Consider the following 17,161-nt stretch of genomic DNA (forward strand, 5'->3'; position numbering starts at 1 on the left):
CAAATACCCCACTGTCAGAACCAATACAAATACCCCACTGTCAGAACCAATACAAATACCCCACTGTCAGAACCAATACAAATACCCCACTGTCAGAACCAATACAAACACCCCACTGTCAGAACCAATACAAACACTCCACTGTCAGAACCAATACAAACACTCCACTGTCAGAACCAATACAAATACCCCACTGTCAGAACCAATACAAATACCCCACTGTCAGAACCAATACAAACACCCCACTGTCAGAACCAATACAAACACCCCACTGTCAGAACCAATACAAACACTCCACTGTCAGAACCAATACAAACACTCCACTGTCAGAACCAATACAAACACTCCACTGTCAGAACCAATACAAACACCCCACTGTCAGAACCAATACAAATACCCCACTGTCAGAACCAATACAAACACTCCACTGTCAGAACCAATACAAACACTCCACTGTCAAAACCAATACAAATACCCCACTGTCAGAACCAATACAAAAACCCCACTGTCAGAACCAATACAAACACTCCACTGTCAGAACCAATACAAACACCCCACTGTCAGAACCAATACAAACACCCCACTGTCAGAACCAATACAAACACCCCACTGTCAGAACCAATACAAACACCCCACTGTCAGAACCAATACAAACACCCCACTGTCAGAACCAATACAAATACCCCACTGTCAGAACCAATACAAACACCCCACTGTCAGAACCAATACAAACACTCCACTGTCAGAACCAATACAAATACCCCACTGTCAGAACCAATACAAACACCCCACTGTCAGAACCAATACAAACACTCCACTGTCAGAACCAATACAAACACCCCACTGTCAGAACCAATACAAATACCCCACTGTCAGAACCAATACAAACACCCCACTGTCAGAACCAATACAAATACCCCACTGTCAGAACCAATACAAACACCCCACTGTCAGAACCAATACAAACACCCCACTGTCAGAACCAATACAAACACCCCACTGTCAGAACCAATACAAATACCCCACTGTCAGAACCAATACAAACACCCCACTGTCAGAACCAATACAAATACTCCACTGTCAGAACCAATACAAAAATATTACGTCATAATCAGTGGCAGCTGGTGACTTAAAACGTTGTGGATGAAAATGAATTTGAAAATATAGTAACACAACATTTCCTCCTCTCCCTCTGCAGCCCCCAAATCTATGCAAGACGGCTGGGGTGGCGGTGGGGGGGAGGACATGGGTTTGTCTGGGGGCCAGTGGGACCCTGACGACGGGGACATGTGGAGCAGCCAGGCCTCCCAGGAGAGCAACTCCTGGGGCAACAGACCCAGGAAGGCCCCACCCAAGGGGAAGATTCCTGGCAAGCAGGAGGAAGCCTGGATCATGAATCGCCTGATCAAGCAGCTGACAGACATGGGCTTCCCTGTGAGTGCTGCTACCTGCTACTACCTCTGGAGTCAAACTCCACACTGATGCGATCTGTATACATAGAAATCTGATAATAATATTACATGCCATATAGCAGACACTTTAATTCAACAGTGAATGCATATATTTTGGTAGCCCCTGCGGGAATCAAACCCCTGCAGGAATCAAACCCCCGCGGGAATCAAACCCCCCTTCCTGGCGTGGCTAGCTCCATGTTCCTACCAACTGAGCCACACAGGACCACACGTACACATGCATGTTTGTGAGATATTTCTGCTGACAGCTGTTCGTGTGTGTGTGTCCAGAGAGATCCAGCCGAGGAGGCTCTGAAGAGGAACAGCATGAACCTGGACCAGGCCATGAGTAAGTCTCTTCTCACAGTCCTCAATACACTCTGTTAACTCCTTGTTCCTGATGCAGTCCATATTACTGTCACTGACTGTATCAGTGTTGGTGATATCCCTGTGTTCTCTCACTGCTCTCTGTTTGTCACTACTCTCGCTACTCTGTCTCTCTCAGGTGCTCTGTTGGAGAAGAAGACAGAGCTGGACAGGCGGGGGATGGGCATGTCCGACTACAACTGTCTGATCAACAAGGGGCCAATGGGCTGCCGGCCTCCCCTCCACTCCAAAGAGTCCTCCTCAGATCGCTCCCCTTTCCTCGACAAGGTAATGACCCCTGACCCACTCCCCAACATCACACACTCCTATATTGTCCATGGGTTCTTCAATGAGAAGATGCTGTATAGTCAGGGCAGACTAGTGTTCTGGGGAACCATGGAAAATAACTTATCAAGGAATCAAAAAATATATATTTTTAAAAAGCTAACAATATAATACTGTACATCACACTGTTGTGTAACTCACTCAATAGTGTGTTTGTTCTATTCTTCACTAGTTATGAGGGGACAGATTCTGTTCTGAACAGGGCAAGGTTCAGTTTCTATGTATCCACCCATTGAGAGTGTAATGGTGACGCTCTCCCTCTGTGGCTGTCTGTGTGGGCGCAGGACGGTGTTGGTAGCCTGGTGGAGGACGTCCATACCTCCTCACCGTTTATGCCTTGTTCCCCCGGCCCCCTCGGCCTGAAACTCCCCTCCCTGCCTCTAACCAGCCAGGGCCTGGGCGGCCCACAGGGCCTAGCCATGCAAAACTTGAACAACAGACAGGTAGGCAGCACACTGTCTACGGCTATGTGGGGTTTAGACAGCAGACAGGCAACAGGCAGGTGCCATAAGCAGAATTGGGGGTAATGTGGAGTTGAATGACAGACTGCTAGGAGAAGATAGGAGTCTGAGAAGAGGAAGGACTGGTTGGCATACTGATAGGTAGAGAGGACTGGTTGGCATACTGATAGGCAGAGAGGACTGGTTGGCATACTGATAGGCAGAGAGGACTGGTTGGCATACTGATAGGCAGAGAGGACTAGTTGGCACACTGATAGGCAGAGAGGACTGGTTGGCACACTGATAGGCAGAGAGGACTGGTTGGCACACTGATATGCAGACAGGACTGGTTGGCACACTGATAGGCAGAGAGGACTGGTTGGCATACTGATAGGCAGAGAGGACTGGTTGGCATACTGATAGGCAGAGAGGACTGGTTGGCATACTGATAGGCAGAGAGGACTGGTTGGCATACTGATAGGCAGAGAGGACTGGTTGGTATACTGATAGGCAGAGAGGACTGGTTGGCACACTGATAGGCAGAGAGGACTGGTTGGCACACTGATAGGCAGAGAGGACTGGTTGGCACACTGATAGGCAGAGAGGGAGATGGATCGATGGACGGACGGACGGACTGGCAGGGGACAGACAGAGCTAGAGGGAGCCTGTATTTAGGTTTAGATTTTGGGCTTTTGTCTAGCCTGTTAAATCTCATTGGACTTTTTATGAATCTAAATGAAAGTTTATTGGTCACGTGGCTGTAAACGGTTCAGAGACATGCAGACTTGCAGTTCTTCCTCAACAGTGCAGAATAGTGGGTCCCTATCATCATGCTGTTCCACCCTGGTTTCCACCTCCCTCTCCTCCCTCTCAGATGCAGAGTGGAATGTTGGGCAGTAGCGGTGCAGCACAAGCCCGGGCCATGCAGCAGCCTCCTCCTCAGCCGTCAGTGCCGCCTCTCGGCTCCTCCCAGCCTAGTCTACGCGCTCAAGTGCCTCAGTTTCTCTCCCCTCAGGTACACACACACACAACATGGACCAGGGTTGTATTCATTATGGGAAAACTGTAAAACGGTTTTCAACGGACAGTGAAAGTGAGAGGTTGTTATTAGACAAGTTCAGGTAGGGAGGGATCCTTGTTTGGATTCATTGTCTCGTATTTAGTGCCTAATGAATACGACCTGGGGAATACCACACACCTCTCAGCCCCCTCCAAGTATCTCCTCTCACTCACACACACATACAATCATATATAGAATCATACACACACACACACACATTTTTCAGCTCCCCTCAGCATAGTTTACGTGCATAAGCGCCTCAGTCCTGTCTACCATTTTTCTCGTACTTAGTTTATGGTTTCTAAAACCAAATCTTTTGGTCTCTCTCTTGTCCAGGTTCAAGCACAGCTCTTACAGTTTGCAGCAAAAAACATTGGTCTGAATCCTGCACTTTTAACCTCACCAATAAACCCTCAACATATGACCCTTTTGAACCAACTATACCAGCTGCAACTGGTGAGTCCTCATCTGGTCTCCTCTCAGTTTACTTTAGGACTCCTCCATATAAACACTATGCAGATACACTCTGTACACGCTTATATCATACACTTCTCCACTGCCTCGTTGCCTTAGAGATGTGAAAAACCCTTGGGTTTTGACTGATCGCATTCTGTAGCAACTAGAAAATGGTGTGTGTGTGTGTGTGTGTGTGTGTGTGTGTGTGTGTGTGTGTGTGTGTGTGTGTGTGTGTGTGTGCGCACACGTGCATATTTCTGTACATATGTGTCTGTGGATTTGTGTGTAAACGTGTATTCCTCTGCAGGCGTACCAGCGTTTACAAATTCAACAGCAGATGTTGCAGGCGCAGCGTAATGTTTCTGGTCCCATCCGACAGCAGGAGCAGCACGTGAGTGTCCCTCTGTGTCCCTCTGTGTCCCTCCCTCTCAGATACAGCCCACTAGTTTCACCCAGCTCTGCCTGTCATATCTACTGATCCTGAACCCGGCCAGGCCTCATACTGGGGTAAAACCCAAACGTTTTACCATCCTACTATAGCAGACATACCTGGGTTCCTAGCCTGGTGAATTTGAGAACCTGGGTGGTTAATCCCTTGTAGAAGCAGATGTATGTATAAGGGGCTATACTTGCCCTTCTCTCGAGCAACTGTCCCATTGAACTTTTTTCCTGTGTTCTCTGCTGGCTCACAGATAAACTGACCACCAGCTTTGTGTCTCTTTCTAATGTCACTTCCTCTTCCTGCAGGTTGCACGTACAATCAATAACATGCAGCAGCAGATCCAACAGCACCAGAGACAGCTGGCCCAGGCCCTGCTGATGAAGCAGCAGCAGACCCTCGGCTCCCTCTCCTCCTCCGGCCTGCACCACGGCCAAGGCAAATCAGCCCTGGACTTGTTCCCAGGCCACCCCCAGGCTCCGGGCCTACCCGACCTGCAGACCAAAGAGCAGCAGTCGTCCCCAAACTCCTACAGCCCCTACCCTCTCTGTGAGTGGGAACTCTGTTCCACAATGTGCACAACACATACAGTGGGGAGAACAAGTATTTGATACACTGCCGATTTTGCAGGTTTTCCTACTTACAAAGCATGTAGAGGTCTGTAATCCAGAAAAGCACATTGTATGATTTTTAAATAATTGATTTGCATGTTATTGCATGACATAACTATTTGATACATCAGAAAAGCAGAACTTAATATTTGGTACAGAAACCTTTGTTTGTAATTACAGAGATCATACGTTTCCTGTAGTTCTTGACCTGGTTTGCACACACTGCAGCAGGGATTTTGGCCCACTCCTCCATACAGACCTTCTCCAGATCCTTCAGGTTTCGGGGCTGTCGCTGGGCAATACGGACTTTCAGCTCCCTCCAAAGATTTTCTTTTGGGTTCAGTTCTGGAGACTGGCTAGGCCACTCCAGGACCTTGTGATGCTTCTTACGGAGCCACTCCTTAGTTGCCCTGGCTGTGTGTTTCGGGTCGTTGTCATGCTGGAAGACCCAGCCACGACCCATCTTCAATGCTCTTACTGAGGGAAGGAGGTTGTTGGCCAAGATCTCGCGATACATGGCCCCATCCATCCTCCCCTCAATACGGTGCAGTCGTCCTGTCCCCTTTGCAGAAAAGCATCCCCAAATAATGATGTTTCCACCTCCATGCTTCACAGTTGGGATGGTGTTCTTGGGGTTGTACTCATCCTTCTTCTTCCTCCAAACACGACGAGTGGAGTTTAGACCAAAAAGCTCTTTGTCTCATCAGACCACATGACCTTCTCCCATTCCTCCTCTGGATCATCCAGATGGTCATTGGCAAACTTCAGACGGGCCTGGACATGCGCTGGCTTGAGCAGGGGGACCTTGCGTGAGCTGCAGGATTTCAATCCATGACGGCGTAGTGTGTTACTAATGTTTTTCTTTGAGACTGTGGTCCCAGCTCTCTTCAGGTCATTGACTAGGTCCTGCCGTGTAGTTCTGGGCTGATCCCTCACCTTCCTCATGATCATTGATGCCCAACGAGGTGAGATCTTGCATGGAGCCCCAGACAGAGGTTGATTGACCGTAATCTTGAACTTCTTCCAATTTCTAATAATTGCGCCAACAATTGTTGCCTTCTTACCAAGCTGCTTGCCTATTGTCCTGTAGCCCATCCCAGCCTTGTGCAGGTCTACAATTTTATCCTTGATGTCCTTACACAGCTCTCTGGTCTTGGCCATTGTGGAGAGGTTGGAGTCTGTTTTATTGAGTGTGTGGACAGGTGTCTTTTATACAGGTAACAGGTTCAAACAGGTGCAGTTAACGAGTGGAGAACAGGAGGGCTTCTTAAAGAAAAAAGTAATTCTTACTGGTTGGTAGGTTTTCAAATACTTATGTCATGCAATAAAATGCAAATTAATTACTTAAAAATCATACAATGTGATTTCTGGATTTTTGTTTTAGATTCCGTCTCTCACAGTTGAAGTGCACCTATGATAAAAATTACAGACCTCTTTGTAAGTAGGAAAACCTGCAAAACCGTCAGTGTATTAAATACTTGTTCTCACCACTGTAGTAGTTCCACTGTGCTTCTGTTTGCTCTTTGGGCTCTTGTCAATTTGGGACAGTTGTTGATGTAACAGGGGCTTTATAAATACATTTGATTTATTGATAGCAGGACAGGGACTGGGAATGTCATCATTGTTACAGGTCCCAGACCTGTGTGTGCCCTTTCTAAACAGATCATCTTTCTGGTCAATATCTGTCTGTGTTCAAATACAGCTGTTGGGACTTGCTCAGTGTCTAACAGATATCCTGTGGCAAGGGCATTATGATTGATTGTAGTTATATAAAGAACCATAGCAACAAAGTGCAAAACAAGAAACGAGTGATTCATCTTTAATGCTTTATTGACTTGTTTTGTCTGGTGTTACCTCCCTGCCTCTCTGCCTGTCTCCCTCTCTCTGCCTGTCTCCCTCTCTCTGCCTGTCTCCCTCTCTCTGCCTGTCTCCCTCTCTCTGCCTGTCTCCCCCTCTCTGCCTGTCTCCCCCTCTCTGCCTGTCTCCCCCTCTCTGCCTGTCTCCCCCTCTCTGCCTGTCTCCCCCTCTGTGCCTGTCTCCCTCTCTCTGCCTGTCTCCCCCTCTCTGCCTGTCTCCCTCTCTCTGCCTGTCTCCCCCTCTCTGCCTGTCTCCCTCTCTCTGCCTGTCTCCCTCTCTCTGCCTGTCTCCCCCTCTCTGCCTGTCTCCCCCTCTCTGCCTGTCTCCCCCTCTCTGCCTGTCTCCCCCTCTCTGCCTGTCTCCCCCTCTGTGCCTGTCTCCCCCTCTCTGCCTGTCTCCCCCTCTCTGCCTGTCTCCCCCTCTCTGCCTGTCTCCCTCTCTCTGCCTGTCTCTTTGCCTCTCTCCCAGCTGGACTGAATCCGAACATGAATGTAACCTGCATAGAGGTGGGAGGCCTGTCCATGAAGGAGCTTCCCCAGCCCCAGTCTCGCCTCTCCCAGTGGACACACCCCAACTCCATGGACAGCCTCTCTGGAGGCTCATCCTCTCTGGAGCCCAACCTGAACAAGCACGGTACAGACTGTTGACACCATTGCCCAATGTTGGGACAATAAAGATTTAATGAACTCTACTGAGCTGGACTGAGTAGAACTGGGGGATATGAAAGGACCATGGTGTATGACACTCAGTTGGCAGCTTCAGAACGTAGTTGTCCTCTTGAGTTTTCAAGTGGAACCTTGTAATTTCCATCTCAATGCTACTATATGTTCTGGGAAAGGGGATACCTGGTCAGTTGTACAACTGAATGCATTCAACTGATATGTGTCTTCTGCATTTAACCCCTCCTGTATTGGTTTCTATTAAACTTGACTAAGTATTTCATTCTCTAGTTCTAATTTATATTGTACTTAACCAACTTCCTGGTTCCCCTCTTGTCTCTGGCAGGTTCCAACCTGGGCCCCCCCGGGAAGCCCCCCCAAATGGAGGATGGGTACAGCCCCTACGGCATGATGCCTGTCTCCGAGTCCCCCACCAACCCCCTGGTGCCCCCAGACAGCTGGAGCCAGGGCAAGAGCCCCAACGACAAGATGGTCAACGGCGCCAACATCACCTGGCCTCCAGGTCAGTTAGTTGGCTAGTTAGACTGGGATGGTGGGAAACAGTTCTGGACAGCTACAGTGACTGCTTACTGTCCAGCCAAAACCCATTCACCTAATATGATGATCATGGGACTAATGTAGCCAGATGAGTTCTGTTTTCAAGAGAATTAGTTTCATTGCAAGCACCACCTTTTGTATTTTGTACATTACTGAACCAGGTAGTCATGTAAATGAATGAGAGGAATGACAATTGTAATACTTCCTGCACAATCACTTCCTCCTCCAGAGTTCTGCCCGGGCGTGCCCTGGAAGGGCCTGCAGAACATCGACCCGGAGAACGACCCCAACATGACCCCGGGGAGCGTGCCCAGCGGCCCCACCATCAACACCAACATCCAGGACGTCAACCGCTACCTGCAGAGAGACCGCAGCGGAGGTGAGGACGAGGGGAGCAGGAAGGGAGGGTGAGGGAGATGAGGAGGGTGGAGGTGAGGACGGAGAACGAGGGGAGCAGAAAGGGAGGGTGAGGGAGATGTGGAGGGGGAGATGAGGAGGGTGGAGGTGAGGACGGAGGACGAGGGGAGCAGAAGGTGAGGGAGATGAGGAGGGTGGAGGGGGAGGTGAGAGACCGCAGCGGAGGAGAGGACGAGGGAAGCAGAAAGGGAGGGTGAGGGAGATGTGGAGGGGGAGGTGAGAGACAGGGGAGGTGAGGACGGAGGGGGAGGGAAGCAGAAAGGGAGGGTGAGGGAGATGAGGAGGGTGGAGGGGGAGGTGAGAGACAGGGGAGGTGAGGACGGAGGACGAGGGAAGCAGAAAGGGAGGGTGAGGGAGATGAGGAGGGTGGAGGGGGAGGTGAGAGACAGGGGAGGTGAGGACGGAGGACAAGGGAAGCAGAAAGGGAGTGTGAGGGAGATGAGGAGGGTGGAGGGGGAGGTGAGAGACAGGGGAGGTGAGAGACGGGAGGTGAGAGACGGGGGAGGTGAGAGACGGGGGAGGTGAGAGACGGGGGAGGTGAGAGACAGGGGAGCTAGGGGTGGAGAGAGACAGGGGAGCTAGGGGTGGAGAGGGACAGGGGAGCTAGGGGTGGAGAGGGACAGGGGAGCTAGGGGTGGAGAGGGACAGGGGAGCTAGGGGTGGAGAGGGACAGGGGAGCTAGGGGTGGAGAAGGACAGGAGAGGTGAGGGAGGGGAGAGGGACAGGGGGGGTGAGGGAGGGAGGGGGAGAAGGACAGAGGGGGTGAGGGAGGGGGAGAAGGACGGGAGGGAGGGGAGTGTTCATGTTCTAAGTGGTCCTATACATACGTAATGACGGTGCTCTCCCTCTGGTAGACTTGGTCTTGAGGGGGAGAGGAGAGCTGGGGGTCTGAGATGACCTGAATCATTCAAAGAAAACTGCTACGGGCTAAATCAGATACTGTGTCTGCAATGTATCCCAATGGGTTGGGGAGACTGATTATCTGTAACAGTTCAGTCACTGGAGGAGCCTGCTTTTTCTCTTCTGGTCCTGCTGCTTCTTTAATTAACTGCATGTACAATCTGACACTCGTATATCTACACTCATCTAATTCCCAACACTTTGAACTCTCCCCTATCACACAGCCACAGAGCACCACAGCTGTTCAGTCATCCACTTTCATTTATTCTGTTTCTTTATTAGATTCTCTCTCTCTTCCATTCCCTTCTTCTGTTTTTGTTTTGCTGGATGCCATGCCCCCATAGGCTCCTCCCCCACCTCATCTCAGAACGAGGCCCTGCCCCCCTCCACCGATTGGCCAGTCAGTGCCTACTCTAGCTCGTTCAGTCTGTCGTCCCCGGAAACGGACGACCCAGGTACACAGTTTGTCGGAGTGGGCGGAAGTCGCCTCTAACCGCTGATTCAGGGTCAAATCTTATATCCTACCATATTCCCCGTGGTTATGTTTAGGACCAGGTGATATGATAATCTGGTCCTAGATCTGTGGGTAGGGGTGACTTCCGCTTTGAGCTAGTTTGTCCCCCTGCCCCCATCAGTGTTGATGTCTCTGGTGGTGTTGATGTATCCCCACCCCTGTGTGTAGCATGGGGGGGGAACTGGGAGGAGGTTGTATATACTATATCTTAGTATAGTTCTAGTCTATCTGTGTTCCTGGTCTGATCTGTCCCATACTGTGAGGCATGGACTGAGACTGACCCTGGGCTGTACTCCTTACTGTGTGTGTGTGTGTGTGTGTGTGTGTGTGTGTGTGTGTGTGTGTGAAGTCTAGCTGTATTCCTGATCTGTCCCATACTGTGAGACATGGACTGAGACTGACCCTGTGCTGTACTCCTTACTGTGCAGTCTGGGACTGTGTGTGTGTGAAGTCTAGCTGTATTCCTGATCTGTCCCATACTGTGAGACATGGACTGAGACTGACCCTGTGCTGTACTCCTTACTGTGCAGTCTGGGACTGTGTGTGTGTGAAGTCTAGCTGTATTCCTGATCTGTCCCATACTGTGAGACATGGACTGAGACTGACCCTGTGCTGTACTCCTTACTGTGCAGTCTGGGACTGTGTGTGTGTGAAGTCTAGCTGTGTTTACGCCCATTTTTGTTTCAACACATCCAGGAAAAGCAGAATGATTGCTCTGCTCTACCGTCAACAACCCCTCTACCAGGGTATTATTCTGACTAGTGGTTTGGGTTGTTTAGTTCCCTGTGTGTTGTTGATAGAAGAATGCCAAGTATCTCCAATTGTTGCCAAGCAATCAATGTGTTTATTTTCTCTCTTTCAGGTAAATTGTCGGACATGAAGTCCACCTGGTCCCCGGGGCCCATCTCCCACCCCTCCCAGGTCTCTCTGTCCCATGAGTTGTGGAAGGTCCCCCAGGGGCCCCGCAGTAACACAGCCGCCCCCACACGGCCCCCCCCGGGCCTCACCAACCCCACCAAGCACTCCTCCACCTGGGGAGGCAACTCCCTGGGCCTGGCCCAAGGCTGGAGCAGCTCCTACTCCTCGGGTAAATCAAATTATATTTGTCAAATGTGCCGAATACAACAGGCATAGACCTAACTGTGTAATGCTTAAAACCAACAATGCAGTTTTAACAAAATGGGGTTAAGAAAATATTTACTAAATGAACTAAAGTAAAAATATATATATTTTTGAAAGTAACACAATAAAATAACAATAATGAGGCTATGTACAGGAGGAACCGGTACCGACACACCGTCACAGTCATTTGTACATGTAGGTAGGGGTAGAGTGACTATGCATGGTAATAAACAGTGAGTAGCTGCAGTGTAAAAACAAAGGGGGGGTCAATGCAAATAGTCAGAGTCTATTTGATTAGCTGTTAAGTAATTGGATGGGGAGGATGGCGACTTGCTGACTGACTGGATAAATGAATTGACTGACTGGGTTTTGGTCCAACCAGTGCATGTTCAGTTGATCATTTATGAAGTTCATGTAACAGCTGTCTTACTCTCCAAAAAATGTAGTGTATTTGTTGTGCTTGCCATAAAAACTGCAGCCCTCATAAATGTTCAGTTAGAGTAGAAGATGACTGAAGGTCAGGTTCTAGAGGTGTTGTGATACAGACTAAAGGTCAGGTTCTAGAGGTGTTGTGATACAGACTAAAGGTCAGGTTCTAGAGGTGTTGTGATACGGACTAAAGGTCAGGTTCTAGAGGTGTTGTGATACAGACTAAAGGCCAGGTTCTAGAGGTGTTGTGATACTGACTAAAGGTCAGGTTCTAGAGGTGTTGTGATACAGACTAAATGTCAGGTTCTAGAGGTGTTGTGATACAGACTAAAGGTCAGGTTATAGAGGTGTTGTGATACAGACTAAAGGTCAGGTTCTAGAGGTGTTGTGATACAGACTAAAGGCCAGGTTCTAGAGGTGTTGTGATACAGACTAAATGCCAGGTTCTAGAGATGTTGTGATACAGACTAAAGGTCAGGTTCTAGAGGTGTTGTGATACAGACTAAAGGTCAGGTTCTAGAGGTGTTGTGATACAGACTAAAGGTCAGGTTCTAGAGGTGTTGTGATACAGACTAAAGGCCAGGTTCTAGAGGTGTTGTGATACAGACTTAAGGCCAGATTCTAGACGTGTTGTGATACAGACTAAAGGCCAGGTTCTAGAGGTGATACAGACTGAAGGTCAGGTTCTAGAGGTGTGGTGATACAGACTAAAGGCCAGGTTCTAGAGGTGTTGTGATACAGACTAAAGGTCAGGTTCTAGAGGTGTTGTGATACAGACTAAAGGTCAGGTTCTAGAGGTGTTGTGATACAGACTAAAGGTCAGGTTCTAGAGGTGTGGTGATACAGACTAAAGGTCAGGTTCTAGAGGTGTGGTGATACAGACTAAAGGTCAGGTTCTAGAGGTGTTGTGATACAGACTAAAGGTCAGGTTCTAGAGGTGTTGTGATACAGACTAAAGGTCAGGTTCTAGAGGTGTTGTGATACAGACTTAAGGCCAGATTCTAGACGTGTTGTGATACAGACTAAAGGCCAGGTTCTAGAGGTGTATGTTGTAGCCTTGCAGGCAGAGACTAGGTACCCTTTTGGTACAGCCAAGGCGGTCTAGACAACGCCCCGAGAATGCCTTGTTGTGGTTGAACGCACCTCTCTTGATCAACTGACACTGTGGTTTATCTAAACTACGGAGCTTACTGCTTAGAATCCACCGCCCATCTTACTAACTGACTTTCCTAGCTCCTTGGAGAATCCATTTGACATTGTGACAACATGGTGTTAGATGTAGGGCAATTCTGCATTTTAGGTTTATTTAGCTTTCCTCCCTCTCTCTCCCCCTCTTCTCTCCTTCTCCTCCCCCCTCTATCCTTCTAGCAGCTACCACATGGAGTACAGACAGCTCCAACAGGACCAGTAGCTGGTTGGTCCTGAGGAACCTCACTCCCCAGATAGACGGCTCCACCCTGCGGACGCTATGCATGCAGCACGGCCCCCTCATCACATTCCACCTCAACCTGACCCAGGGCAACGCATTGGTGCGCTACAGCTCCAAGGAGGAGGCCGCCAAGGCCCAGAAGTCCCTGCACATGTACGGAGATGTTGTTGGCAGTTTTCCTGCCCCTCTCACTGCTCGAAGGCAGAAACACTTAAGTCATGTCAATTGTCAGGTGTGAAAGGACTGGGAGAACTTGGAAAGCTTAGAATTTGGAAAAATTTGAACTTAGAGAGATCTTTTAGTGGGTGCCCAGCCTGCTTCCACAAAAGGTAGAACCAGTATCAATAGCATCACATGTGGTGTATGAGACTGGCCACTTCAACGAGGCTAACTAAATAACACCTCTTTGTTTGTCTCTCTTCCTGTCCAGGTGCGTTCTGGGTAACACCACCATCCTGGCAGAGTTTGCTGGGGAGGAAGAGGTCCAGCGCTTCTTTGCACAGGGCCAGCAGCTAGCCTCAACTACCAGCTGGCAGGCTGACCCAGGTGTCAATCAGACGCGGATGGGTGGTTCCGGGCCCAGATCCTCGCACCCCATTGGCCACCCCCACTGGAACTCTGGCGGCAGCAGTGGCGGCATGGGAGGAGGTGGAGCCAAGACGGGGGGAGATCTGCTCTGGGGGGGCGTGCCCCAGTACTCCAGCCTATGGGGACCGCCCAGCGGAGAGGAGGGGCGGGTCATGGGGAGTCCTACTCCAATCAACACGCTGCTGCCTGGGGACCTGCTGAGTGGGGAGTCCATGTAGGACCACGTCACAGAGCTCCATGCTAGAAAAAGGAGGAATAGAATACTACACAGTACTACATATATACATGTATACAAACAGAAGAGCAAAAACCAAGCAAATCAATGTGGTGATAATCAGTGTGGGTGGGATGATCGAGGCACAGACTTGAGGAGGACGAGGTGACTCTTCTGTGTCCACGCTGCTCACCCTCTTCCAATTTTTGTTTGTTAAAAAAAAAAAAACATTTCATTTTAGATTTGTTCGGCGAGAGGCTCTGGTTACAGTGTTTTACGTTTGGACTTTCGAAAAAGCACGAGTATGCCTTTGACTCAACCAACAAAGGAAGAGAAACATTTGAACTTTACTCTGAGACTATTTGTCATGTGAAACGTGTGTTTTAGACTAACTGCTTCAAACAACGAGCTGCCATCTTCAAAACTCCCATAATCCCTTGCTGCCTGGCAGCAGTCAATCCACACCTCAGAGAAACCATAGATACACGTCATTCCCAAAGCCCATCCCCTTCCTGTCGGGAAGGTTCCGGAACTTTCTACCAGTCCGGAATTTCTCTTGTTTGTTTTTTCTCAGCACTAATTACTAGCCTTAACCTCCCCCCAGGCCTCGTTCCCCTCCTTTATTCACTGATTCTCACTCACTCTGTACTTACTGAAGAAAACGTACTGAGAATTGCACACTCATTTCTGAGCCAGCGAAAACCGAGGGGAGAGGATGTGCTTGTAAGAGACTGAGGCCACAGCAGCTCTCAACTGGAATCCTCGGCGGTCACAAGCATATTATTCAGTCCCCACCACTCTTAAAGGGATTGATGATGCAAACGCAAAAGATCTTCGCCTTGTTCATTTTAAAGCCATTTTTGTCATGGAGGAGTGTTGTTTCCCCGAACCATTCGCAAAATAAGCGAAGAGAAATATGACTCCAGTGTGTGAATATTTCCGGGGTGTGTGTTTACATGTGTGTATGACCGTCTTGTTGAAGTCTAGTAACCACTGCTCTATGGAACTGTATCAAAACACTTGTTTTGAAATGCACCTCAACTCGTTTAAGGACGAACTTGTGCTCTGGTTCCCCCCCTTTCTGTGACTGTGGAAGACCTCAGTCGTTACCGTGGTCCACTAATCTCTCCTTTACACCAACACACCCTTTCATGTGACGTGCAATATAAGCCACAGACTACTCTCTACTACCGTCCACACCAAGTACTCCAAGGGTTTCTCTCACAAACCTCTTTCAAGAGCAGAGACAGAATCAGCAAGGACTCTCTATATCCATGCCCCCTGGGTGTGTGAGCTGGCTGGACCTACTTATCTGTGAAACACAAGGCTATACAACAAGCACTTGTTATTCAGCCTCACAGTGACGGACTAGAGGGGCACAGGGGTAAGGAAGGGGGTGTATGGGGCATTATACCAAAACGAGACTTGTTCCTTATTTACCCATAAGACGAAACCATGCATTTTTTTCTTTCCATTGTTGTATTTGGTACAAAAAAGTATGGAACAAATATAGAACTGCTTTATAAAAAGAGGTGGTTTATCATAGCACTTAGCAAAGAGCGTCAAGCTCCTTCACTTCAATGCCAACGAATCAGAAGAGGAGAAGCGTGTGACACTGAAAAACTCTAGGAAAAAAACAACAACAAAAAAACAAGCAATCTACTACAACGTGGCTTCTGTGTAACTCTTTATGAACTGTAACAGATGTGAAACTATTTTCAGTTTTCATATTGTTTTTTTTATTTTAGACCTTCCCTTTCTCGCTGTCTGTGTGTGGTACCAGGAACCTTTCTGAAATGGTAGCAAAATGAAGGGATGGAAAGGAAAGAAAGAATGAAAGACTTTGGGCACTATCGGGTGTGAGACCCCGACGCACTCGCCTGTTTTCCCTTTCACTCTATCAAAGTAAATATCACTGTTACATGACTGAAAATCTTTAGCCTTGTTGTCTGGAGACGCAACTAGATGCTGCGGCAATGTTCTGCAGGGGGATCGCCATTTTCTCTCTGGCTCGCAACCTTTTTCACAAGCCCTGCCAACCTGTATGATCGTGTGGCCATTGAGTGCCTGCCTGCTGTGGAGGGGGTGGACTTCATAGAAGCTCCACACCAGGCCTCTGCAGCAGCTCTCACCCCACCTTCCCCTCTCCATCCCTGGGGAGCCTCACAGACTGGTTCCCCCAGGGACCTCCCGGGCTTCTGGTGCCCAAGAGCAGCTGTCAGAACTGTCCGATTCGTATTAACTACTACTACTGCGCCAGCTTCTGTTGTTCATCACCTCCACTCTATCCCTCTCTCTATCCCTCTCTCTTCTGTTGTTCATCACCTCCACTCTATCCCTCTCTCTTCTGTTGTTCATCACCTCCACTCTATCCCTCTCTCTGTTGTTCATCACCTCCACTCTATCCCGCTCTCTATCCCTCTCTCTTCTGTTGTTCATCACCTCCACTCTATCCCTCTCTCTTCTGTTGTTCATCACCTCCACTCTATCCCTCTCTCTATCCCTCTCTCTTCTGTTGTTCATCACCTCCACTCTATCCCTCTCTCTATCACTCTCTCTTCTGTTGTTCATCACCTCCACTCTATCCCTCTCTCTATCCCCCTCTCTTCTGTTGTTCATCACCTCCACTCTATCCCTCTCTCTATCCCTCTCTTCTGTTGTTCATCACCTACACTCTATCCCTCTCTCTATCCCTCTCTATTGTTCATCACCTCCACTCTATCCCGCTCTCTGTTGTTCATCACTTCCACTCTATCCTGCTCTCTGTTGTTCATCACCTCCACTCTATCCCACCCTCTATCCCCCTCTCTTCTATTGTTCATCACCTCCACGCTATCCCTCTCTCTGTTGTTCATCACTTCCACTCTATCCCTCTCTCTGTTGTTCATCACCTCCACTCTATCCCGCTCTCTGTTGTTCATCACCTCCACTCTATCCTGCTCTCTGTTGTTCATCACCTCCACTCTATCCCTCTCTCTGTTGTTCATCACCTCCACTCTATCCCGCCCTCTATCCCTCTCTCTGTTGTTCATCACCTCCACTCTATCCCACTCTCTGTTGTTCATCACCTCCACTCTATCCCTCTCTCTATCCCACTCTGTTGTTCATCACCACCCCTCTATCCCTCTCTCTGTTGTTCATCACTTCCACTCTATCCCTCTCTCTATCCCACTCTGTTGTTAATCACCTCCACTCTATCCCTCTCTCTGTTGTTCATCACCTCCACTCTATCCCGCCCTCTATCCCTCTCTCTGTTGTTCATCACCTCCACTCTATCCCTCTCTCTGTTGTTCATCACCTCCACTC

General features: G+C 49.0%; 1 protein-coding gene across 21 annotated transcripts in view; it reads left to right on the plus strand.

The window, feature by feature from the left end:
• LOC110514101 (trinucleotide repeat-containing gene 6C protein) overlaps positions 1-13,942 on the plus strand; it is an 83,995-nt gene extending 70,053 nt beyond the window's left edge. For 2 of the 21 annotated variants that reach the window (XM_090197205.1, XM_090197217.1), the window contains 15 exons: positions 1,199-1,434; positions 1,743-1,800; positions 1,957-2,105; positions 2,447-2,605; positions 3,477-3,617; positions 3,999-4,118; positions 4,426-4,509; positions 4,866-5,106; positions 7,494-7,658; positions 8,031-8,207; positions 8,472-8,621; positions 9,904-10,014; positions 10,936-11,160; positions 12,993-13,206; positions 13,484-13,942. In XM_090197205.1, the coding sequence (XP_090053331.1) occupies positions 1,199-1,434; positions 1,743-1,800; positions 1,957-2,105; positions 2,447-2,605; positions 3,477-3,617; positions 3,999-4,118; positions 4,426-4,509; positions 4,866-5,106; positions 7,494-7,658; positions 8,031-8,207; positions 8,472-8,621; positions 9,904-10,014; positions 10,936-11,160; positions 12,993-13,206; positions 13,484-13,859 (2,606 nt within the window). In that variant the 3' untranslated portion in view covers positions 13,860-13,942. The remainder of the gene's footprint in view (positions 1-1,198; positions 1,435-1,742; positions 1,801-1,956; positions 2,106-2,446; positions 2,606-3,476; positions 3,618-3,998; positions 4,119-4,425; positions 4,510-4,865; positions 5,107-7,493; positions 7,659-8,030; positions 8,208-8,471; positions 8,622-9,903; positions 10,015-10,935; positions 11,161-12,992; positions 13,207-13,483) is intronic. The other 19 variants (XM_090197207.1, XM_090197220.1, XM_090197208.1 and 16 more) reach the window with 13 other exon arrangements.
• Positions 13,943-17,161: the final 3,219 nt, after the last annotated feature.

Source organism: Oncorhynchus mykiss, chromosome 13, assembly GCF_057628025.1.
Source record: "Oncorhynchus mykiss isolate SJ-2025 chromosome 13, ASM5762802v1, whole genome shotgun sequence".
Lineage (NCBI taxonomy): Eukaryota > Metazoa > Chordata > Actinopteri > Salmoniformes > Salmonidae > Oncorhynchus > Oncorhynchus mykiss.